The sequence below is a fragment of the Myxine glutinosa genome, chromosome 2 (genome assembly GCF_964187855.1).
Source record: "Myxine glutinosa chromosome 2, kmMyxGlut1.1, whole genome shotgun sequence".
NCBI classification, from domain to species: Eukaryota; Metazoa; Chordata; class Myxini; order Myxiniformes; family Myxinidae; genus Myxine; species Myxine glutinosa.
Window position 1 is genome coordinate 144,824,427 of NC_136262.1, and position 10,387 is coordinate 144,834,813.

The window sequence follows — 10,387 nt, forward strand, 5'->3', positions numbered from 1 at the left end:
TGTCCGAGGTGTGTGTGTGGGTGTGCGTTTGTTAGCTTAAAGACAAACGGTTGCCCAGATTCAGAAGTACGGCATTGTCAGAGGTGTGTGTGGGTGTGCGTATGTTAGCTTAAAGACAAAAGGTTGCCTGGATTCAGAAGTATGGCATTGTCAGAGGTGTGTGTGTGGGTGTGAGTATGTTCGCTCAAAGACAAAAGGTTGCCTGGATTCAGAAGTACGGCATTGTCAGAGGTGTGTGTGGGTGTGCGTATGTTAGCTTAAAGACAAAAGGTTGCCCGGATTCAGAAGTACCTACACCCAAATCTGGGTCCTCCAGGTGCTACGGTTCGGCCATGAAAGGACAACCAACGTACAAACAAATACTTGAAAATATTTATATGATAACAAGTACATTGTGGAAGAGTATTTGTGATGAGGCAAGCATTGCACCAAGTGGTTTTGTTAACAAGCAGAACAGCAGCTTACGGGGCTCTAAAAAAAGGCCCAGGTGCTTCACTAAAAACTTCCTTCATCGTCAAAAACCTGTGGTGTTTTGCAGTTTACAAAAGTGGTCACAGGCCTGTACATTTGCTCCGAGAGACACAGTTTTAGGGACATCATCTTCAACACCTAAACTCAAGATCATGCTCGACTGCAGTTTAAATTTTCCGGTCTTCATGAGGATTGATACAACACTGCGTCGCTTATGGAAAATAAATACAAAATAAAACATTTCTACAGCTACAAAGTTTCTGTGTCTCACTATGTAAATAACTGCACTACTCTTTTGGTGTAAAAAAAAAAAAGAAGTTTTTTTTTTTTAAAGCTTAATGAAGTCCTGGCACAGCTTAATTGGCTGTCGGACATTGTTCAATAAATCGAGCAGGACGGCCAACTTGATACAATGGGAATCCTCAGCTCAAATCAACCTCATGTAAAACACAGGTGTCGATTTAACGGTTAAGGTAGCTAGCTTGAGATATTAGGGTCCTGAGTTAGAGCCCCTGTCATGCCGTTGAATCAACACCAGGTGCGTGGACTGAACCCGTCATCCTTCTGAGGTCGGCAAAATGAGTACCAGCTGACTGGCAATCGGAGGTATTGCATCAGCGGCACACCTGTGCCCACAGAAAAATGACGGACAAGCAGCCACGGGCTGTATAGACCCACAACCAACCTCATGGAGCATGGCCAAATCAGAAAAAAATAGGGGCAATGCCATTGGAAATACCATTGGTCATTGGAGGAAAAACTACAACATGCTGTCACGTGATTATCACCTCAAGCTGCCTGCAAGAACCTCCATAAGATAGATCAGCATTGAGCTGGCATCATTACTGGGGATTATTTAACGATGCTTCAACATGACATTACCTGCGGGAAGTTAAGCATCAGATCACAGTACATGTCGAGATTCAGGTTGGACATTTCAGTCCACACAGACATATTACCAAATTTGTTGGACATTTCAGTCCACACAGCCATATTACCATATTTGTTGGACATTTCAGTCCACACAAACATATTACCAGATTTGTTGGACATTTCAGTCCACACAGCCATATTACCATATTTGTTGGACATTTCAGTCCACACAGACATATTACCAGATTTGTTGGACATTTCAGTCCACACAGCCATATGACCATATTTGTTGGACATTTCAGTCCACACAGACATATTACCAAATTTGTGCAGAAAAGGTAAACAAAGGCTTTGAACAGTTTACACTCCACCCTGTCAAGTTGTGCAAAACATTACAATCAATCTCGCCAGAAAATGATTGGTCAAAAGATCTCGTGAATCGAATCGTAGTCATCGTCATCTATATCTTGAGGAACCCATCGATCAGACACTTTAGTCAATGCCAATTCATCTCGTATGATGGAGTACGCGCTTCCATAAGACATTCCGCACCGCAAAGCAACTTCTCGGACATTCACATGCTTGTCTTTCATGAGCAACGCTTCAACCTTGGCAATAGCTTCAGGAGTGACGATGTGTGACGGTCGGCCACACCGGGGTTCATCTTCAATCGAGTGACGACCGTGCTTGAATTCGGACGTCCATTTCTTGACCGTGCTGAACGCAGGGCCGGTGCCGCCATACACCGCCATCATGCGTTCAAATATCGCTTTCGCAGTGACGCCTTCCTTAACCAAAAACTTGATGACTGCTCGGTACTCCAGATGCTCCAGATTCATCGCACATTGCACCTGGGACACATACACCGGTGAAAGTTATTACCCATTAACACGTGGTGAACAATGACGTGGAAAAGCCAAACAAATTAAAGCACAGGGTTTGCTTATAAACAAAGTCAGCCATTGGATAATGCAGAAATAAAATAATGAAATGAAATGAATGTGCTCTGCAAAACTTGTGGCATAATCACAGCATGCAATGTTAAGTGGCAATGTTAATGTAAATTTAGGGGAGAGGGAGGTGAGAAGGAGGTGAGAGACGGACTGTAAAAATGATTATCTATGATAATAAAAGGGTTAGTGTGTGAGTGCATGCGTGTCTGTCTGTGTGTGTGCATGTGCGCACGTCTGTGTGTGTGCGTGTGCGTCTGTGTGTGTGCGCGTGCGTCTGTGTACGCGCGTGCGTCTGTGTGCGCGCGTGCGTCTGTGTGCGCGCGTGCGTCTGTGTGCGCGCGTGCGTCTGTGTGCGCGCGTGCGTCTGTGTGCGCGCGTGCGTGCGTGCGTGTCTGCGTGCGCACGTGTCTGCGTGTGTGTCTGCGTGCGCGCCTCTGCGGTGCGCGCGCATCTCCGTGCGCGTGCGTGTGTGTGTGTCCGTGTGTCTCTGTGTGCGTGTCTCTGTGTGCGTGTCTCTGTGTGCGTGTCTCTGTGTGCGTGTCTCTGTGTGCGTGTCTCTGTGCGTGTCTCTGTGTGCGTGTCTCTGTGTGCGTGTCTCTGTGTGCGTGTCTCTGTGTGCGTGTCTCTGTGTGCGTGTCTCTGTGTGCGTGTCTCTGTGTGCGTGTCTCTGTGTGCGTGTCTCTGTGTGCGTGTCTCTGTGTGCGTGTCTCTGTGTGTGTGTGTGTGTCTGTGTGTGTGTGTGTGTGTGTCTCTGTGTGTGTGTGTGTCTCTGTGTGTGTGTGTGTCTCTGTGTGTGTGTGTGTCTCTGTGTGTGTGTGTGTGTCTCTGTGTGTGTGTGTGTCTCTGTGTGTGTGTGTCTGTGCGTGTGTGTCTGTGCGTGTGTGTCTGTGTCTGTGTCTGTGTCTGTGTCTGTGTCTGTGTCTGTGTCTGTGTCTGCGTGTGTGTGTGTGTGTGTGTGTGTGTGTGTGTGTGTGTGTGTGTGTGTGTGTGTGTGTGTGTTCGTGTCTCTGTGTGCGTCTGCGTGTGTGTGTTGAAAGTAGGATTTGCTCCCAGCCTCTGATCCTAACCGTTCCAAAAATGTTTCAAATTGAGTGAATAAAATGTTTTCTCTTTTTGCGAAAAAATAATAGCTGTGTGGACATGGTGAGGACATGGTAATCTGTTCGATTTTTACTAAAACGGTATGATATGAGGGAGCGATCAAGGAAAAGTGTGGAGTGAATCATGTGAGCGAGTGGTATACGAGTGGTGTGATGTGTTAACATTATAAAGAAGGTCGTTCGTTGTTCTGAGTGACTCAACGACGGTGTAAGGAGGATGTGAAGTGAGTGAATGGCGCAAGGAGGGCCCTCCCTTCACCTATTCCCCATCCTCCCTGTCTCCCCTTCCCTCCTATCTCCCGTCTTGCCCCTCCCCGATCCTCCTGCTCCTCCAACCATATCCTCCTTCCTCCCCCATCCCCACCACTTCTCTTCCCCACCACCTGTGCACCAAGTTTCATCCGAATCCATCCATAACTTTTGGAGATATCCTGCTCACAAAGAAACAGGTGTGAAAACATAAACCTCCATGCTCCTTCGGTGGCAGAGATAATTCACAATAAAATAACTTTAGTGTTGTCCAAAACAAATTCAAGTGGAAATGTGTGGAAGAGGGAAATCCACATACAGGCAACTTTCCAAATGCTTTTTGAAAGCATAAATCATCGTCACCACCTCCACCCCAATAATTGCCTTCATTAAAGGGTAGAGAATTCCCCCTCCACCCCAATAATTGCATTCATTAAAGGGTAGAGAATTCCCCCTCCACCCCAATAATTGCATTCATTAAAGGGTAGAGAATTCCCCCTCCACCCCAATAATTGCATTCATTAAAGGAGAGAGAATTCCCCTTCCACCCCAATAATTGCATTAATTCCCCCTCCACCCCAATAATTGCCTTCATTAACTTAGGGTAGAGAATTCCCCCTCCACCCCAATAATTGCTTCATTAAAGGGAAGAGAATTCCCCCTCCACCCCAATAATTGCATTCATTAAAGGGTAGAGAATTCCCCCTCCACCCCAATAATTGCATTAATTCCCCCTCCACCCCAATAATTGCCTTCATTAACTAAGGGTAGAGAATTCCCCCTCCACCCCAATAATTGCATTCATTAAAGGGTAGAGAATTCCCCTCCACCCCAATAATTGCCTTCATTAAAGGGAAGAGAATTCCCCCTCCACCCCAATAATTGCATTCATTAAAGGGTAGAGAATTCCCCCTCCACCCCAATAATTGCCTTCATTAAAGGGTAGAGAATTCCCCCCTCCACCCCAATAATTGCCTTCATTAAAGGGGAGAGAATTCCCCCTCCACCCCAATAATTGCCTTCATTAAAGGGGAGAGAATTCCCCCTCCACCCCAATAATTGCATTCATTAAAGGGTAGAGAATTCCCCCCTCCACCCCAATAATTGCCTTCATTAAAGGGTAGAGAATTCCCCCCTCCACCCCAATAATTGCCTTCATTAAAGGGGAGAGAATTCCCCCTCCACCCCAATAATTGCATTCATTAAAGGGAAGAGAATTCCCCCTCCACCCCAATAATTGCCTTCATTAAAGGGTAGAGAATTCCCCCTCCACCCCAATAATTGCCTTCATTAAAGGGAAGAGAATTCCCCCTCCACCCCAATAATTGCCTTCATTAAAGGGAAGAGAATTCCCCCTCCACCCCAATAATTGCCTTCATTAAAGGGAAGAGAATTCCCCCTCCAACCCAATAATTGCCTTCATTAAAGGGTAGAGAATTCCCCCTCCACCCCAATAATTGCCTTCATTAAAGGGAAGAGAATTCCCCCTCCACCCCAATAATTGCCTTCATTAAAGGGAAGAGAATTCCCCCTCCACCCCAATAATTGCCTTCATTAAAGGGAAGAGAATTCCCCCTCCACCCTAATAATTGCCTTCATTAAAGGGGAGAGAATTCCCCCTCCACCCCAATAATTGCATTCATTAAAGGGAAGAGAATTCCCCCTCCACCCCAATAATTGCCTTCATTAAAGGGAAGTGAATCCCCCCTCCACCCCAATAATTGCCTTCATTAAAGGGAAGAGAATCCCCCCTCCACCCCAATAATTGCCTTCATTAAAGGGAAGAGAATTCCCCCTCCACCCCAATAATTGCATTCATTAAAGGGTAGAGAATTCCCCCTCCACCCCAATAATTGCCTTCATTAAAGGGAAGAGAATTCCCCCTCTACCCCAATAATTCCATTCATTAAAGGGAAGCGAATTCCCCCTCCGCCCCAATAATTGCATTCATTAAAGGGTAGAGAATTCCCCCTCCACCCCAATAATTGCCTTCATTAAAGGGAAGAGAATCCCCCCTCCACCCCAATAATTGCCTTCATTAAAGGGAAGAGAATTCCCCCTCCACCCCAATAATTGCATTCATTAAAGGGTAGAGAATTCCCCCTCCACCCCAATAATTGCCTTCATTAAAGGGAAGAGAATTCCCCCTCCACCCCAATAACTGCATTCATTAAAGGGTAGAGAATTCCCCCTCCACCCCAATAATTGCTTCATTAAAGGGAAGAGAATTCCCCCTCCACCCCAATAACTGCATTCATTAAAGGGTAGAGAATTCCCCCTCCACCCCAATAATTGCATTCATTAAAGGGAAGAGAATTCCCCCTCCACCCCAATAATTGCATTCATTAAAGGGTAGAGAATTCACACACCACCCCAATAATTGCTTTCATTAAAGGGTAGAGAATTCCCCCTCCACCCCAATAATTGCCTTCATTAAAGGGTAGAGAATTCCCTCTCCATGCCAATAATTTCCTTCATTAAAGGGAAGAGAATTCCCCCTCCACTCCAATAATTGCCTTCATTAAAGGGAAGAGAATTCCCCCTCCACCCCAATAATTGCATTCATTAAAGGAGAGAGAATTCCCCCTCCACCCCAATAATTGCCTTCATTAAAGGAGAGAGAATTCCCCCTCCATCCCAATAATTGCCTTCATTAAAGGGTTGAGAATTCCCCCTCCACCCCAATAATTGCATTCATTAAAGGGGAGAGAATTCCCCCTCCACCCCAATAATTGCATTCATTAAAGGGGAGAGAATTCCCCCTCCATCCCAATAATTGCCTTCATTAAAGGGTCGAGAATTCCCCCTCCACCCCAATAATTGCATTCATTAAAGGGGAGAGAATTCCCCCTCCACCCCAATAATTGCATTCATTAAAAGGGAGAGAATTCCCCCTCCATCCCAATAATTGCCTTCATTAAAGGGTAGAGAATTCCCCCTCCACCCCAATAATTGCATTCATTAAAGGGAAGAGAATTCCCCCTCCACCCCAATAATTGCATTCATTAAAGAGTAGAGAATTCCCCCTCCACCCCAATAATTGCATTCATTAAAGGGGAGAGAATTCCCCCTCCACCCCAATAATTGCATTCGTTAAAGGGTAGAGAATTCCCCCTCCACCCCAATAATTGCCTTCATCAAAGGGTAGAGAATTCCCCCTCCACCCCAATAATTGCATTCATTACAGGGGAGAGAACTCCCCCCTCCATCCCAATAATTGCCTTCATTAAAGGGTAGGGAATTCCCCCTCCATCCAAATAATTGCATTCATTAAAGGGGGGAGAATTCCCCCTCCACCCCAATAATTGCATTCATTAAAGGGTAGGGAATTCCCCCTCCACCCCAATAATCACCTTCATGAAAAGGTGGGGAAATCCTCATCCAATCCACCCCAATAATCACCTTCATCAAAAGGTGGGGAAATCCTCATCCACCCCAATAATCATAATCACCTTCATCAAAAGGTGGTGAAATCCCCCTCCACCCCAATAATCACCTTCATCAAAAGGTGGGGAAATCTTCATCCACCCCAATAATCACCTTCATCAAAAGATGGGAAAATCCTCATCCACCCCAATAATCACCTTCATCAGGTGGGAAAATCCTCATCCACCCCAATAATCACCTTCGTGAAAAGGTGGGGAAATCCTCATCCACCCCAATAATCACCTTCATCAAAAGGTGGGGAAATCCTCAACCACCCCAATAATCACCTTCATCCAAGGTTGGGGAAAGCCCCCTCCACTCCAATAATCAGCTTCATCAAAAGGTGGGGAAAGCCCCCTCCATCCCCAATAATCACCTTCATCAAAAGGTGGGGAAATCCCCCTCCACCCCAATAATCACCTTCATCAAAAGGAGGGGTAAGCCCCCTCCACCCCAATAATCACCTTCATCAAAAGGTGGGGTAAGCCCCCTCCACCCCAATAATCACCTTCATCAAAAGGTGGGGAAATCACCCTCCACCCCAATAATCACCTTCATCAAAAGGTGGGGAAAGCCCCCTCCACCCCAATAATCACCATCAAAAGGTGGGAAAACCCCCTCCACCTCAATAATCACCTTTATCAAAAGGTGGGGAAAGCCCCCTCCACCCCAATAATCACATTCATCAAAAGGTGGAGAAAGCCCCCTCCACCCCAATAATCAGCTTCATCAAAAGGTGTGGAAAGCCCCATTCATCCCAAAAATCAGCTTCATCAAAAGGTGGGGAAATCCCCCTCCACCCCAATAATCACATTCATCAAAAGGTGGGGAAAGCCCCTTCATTCCAATAATCACCTTCATCAAAATGTGGGGAAATCCCCCTCCACCCCAATAATCACATTCATCAAAAGGTGGGGAAAGCCCCCTAAACCCCAATAATCACCTTCATCAAAAGGTGGGGAAATCCCCCTCCACCCCAATAATAACCTTCATCAAAACGTGGGAAAAGCCCCCTCCACCCCAATAATCACCATCAAAAGGTGGGAAAAGCCCCCTCCACCCCAATAATCACCTTCATCAAAACGTGGGAAAAGCCCCCTCCACCCCAATAATCACCTTCATCAAAACGTGGGAAAAGCCCCCTCAACCCCAATAATCACCATCAAAAGGTGGGGAAAGCCCCCTCCACCCAAATAATCACCATCAAAAGGTGAGGAAAGCCCCCTCCACCCCAATAATCACCTTCATCAAAATGTGGGGAAACCACCTCCACCACAAAAATCACGTTCATCAAAGGGTGGGGAAAACTCCCTCAACCCCAATCATCACCTTCATCAAAAGGTGGGAAAAGCCCCCTCCACCGCAATAATCACCTTCATCAAAAGGTGGGGAAAGCCCCCTCCACCCCAAAAATCAGCTTCATCAAAAGGTGGAGAAAGCCCCCTCCATCCCAATAATCAGCTTCATCAAAAGGTGGGGTAAGCCCCCTCCACCCCAATAATCGGCTTCATCAAAAGGTGGAGAAAGCCCCCTCCACCCCAATAATCACCTTCATCAAAAGGTGGGGAAATCCCCCTCCACCCCAATAATCACCTTCATCAAAAGGAGGGGTAAGCCCCCTCCACCCCAATAATCACCTTCATCAAAACGTGGGGAAATCTCCCTCCACCCCAATAATCACCTTCATCAAAAGGTGGGGAATGCCCCCTCCACCCCAATAATCACCATCAAAAGGTGGGAAAACTCCCTCCACCTCAATAATCACCTTCATCAAAAGGTGGGGAAAGACCCCTCCACCCCAATAATCACCTTCATCAAAAGGTGGGGTAAGCCCCCTCCACCCCAATAATCACCTTCATCAAAAGGTGGGAAAAGCCCCCCTCCACCCCAATAATCACCTTCATCAAAACGTGGGAAAAGCCCCCTCCACCCCAATAATCACATTCATCAAAAGGTGGGGAAAGCCCCCTAAACCCCAATAATCACATTCATCAAAAGGTGGGGAAAGCCCCCTCCACCCCAATAATAACCTTCATCAAAACGTGGGAAAAGCCCCCTCCACCCCAATAATCACCATCAAAAGGTGGGAAAAGCCCCCTTCACCCCAATAATCACCTTCATCAAAACGTGGGAAAAGCCCCCTCCACCCCAATAATCACCTTCATCAAAACGTGGGAAAAGCCCCCTCAACCCCAATAATCACCATCAAAAGGTGGGAAAAGCCCCCTCCACCCCAATAATCACCATCAAAAGGTGAGGAAAGCCCCCTTCATTCTAATAATCACCTTCATCCAAATGTGGGGAAACCACCTCCACCCCAAAATCACGTTCATCAAAGGGTGGGGAAAACTCCCTCAACCCCAATCATCACCTTCATCAAAAGGTGGGAAAAGCCCCCTCCACCGCAAAATCACCTTCATCAAAAGGTGGGAAAAGCCCCCTCCACCCCAATAATCACCTTCATCAAAAGGTGAGGTAAGCCCCCTCCACCCCAATAATCACCTTCATCAAAAGGTGGGGAAAGCCCCCTCCACCCCAATAATCAGCTTCATCAAAAGGTGGAGAAAGCCCCCTCCACCCCAATAATCACCTTTATCAAAAGGTGGGGAAAGCCCCCTCCACCCCAATAATCAGCTTCATCAAAAGGTGGAGAAAGCCCCCTCCATCCCAAAAATCAGCTTCATCAAAAGGTGGGGTAAGCCCCTCCACCCCAAAAAGCAGCTTCATCAAAAGGTGGGGAAAGCACCCCCACTCCCTCCCTCTGTCACTACGCCCGCTCGTTATGTCCCCAAATGAATGTACAATTATTCACCCGCACACATGCCGGACATCCCACCAGCCATACGTTTTTGTTACGAGGCGGATGAAGCTCAGTCCCTAAAACCCCCAAATAATGTGCGTGTGTTTTTTCAAATTAACCTTACCCTGCCACGTCGCAAAGACAAGATGTTCACTTTCCCGTCCGCCTTGTCGCATGGTGCCATGACATCCGTGTTCACAAGAAATGGAATGCACAACGACAAATTTCAGCATGAAAACATAAACCGCTTTGAGGAAGAGGATGTCTCAAAGGACCACGCTGCCGAAGAGGACGACAAAGATGGCCGCCGTGAGAGCACATCTCGCGATATTATGTTTTCCTAAAAAATATATTTATTTTCACTTTATATTATATGATGTCTATGGTCCGACAAAAAACAGATATGAGAAATCATACTTTACACATTGGTTTCAGGAATTGTTAAAATATGGATAGTTTACAAACGTGAGAATAGGTTATCAGAGTTATCCCATAATTCCGTGCGCGCCGCCATG

General features: G+C 46.5%; 1 protein-coding gene across 1 annotated transcript; it reads right to left on the reverse strand.

Annotated features, from left to right (window-relative positions):
* Nucleotides 1-360: 360 nt before the first annotated feature.
* On the reverse strand, nt 361-10,183 carry LOC137421188 (protein GVQW3). Its single transcript, XM_068106987.2, has 2 exons — nt 9,997-10,183; nt 361-2,195 (listed from the first exon to the last, which is right to left on the reverse strand). The coding sequence occupies exons 1-2, from the start codon at nt 10,054-10,056 to the stop codon at nt 1,767-1,769; spliced, it is 489 nt and encodes a 162-aa protein (XP_067963088.1). The 5' UTR covers nt 10,057-10,183; the 3' UTR covers nt 361-1,766.
* Nucleotides 10,184-10,387: the final 204 nt, after the last annotated feature.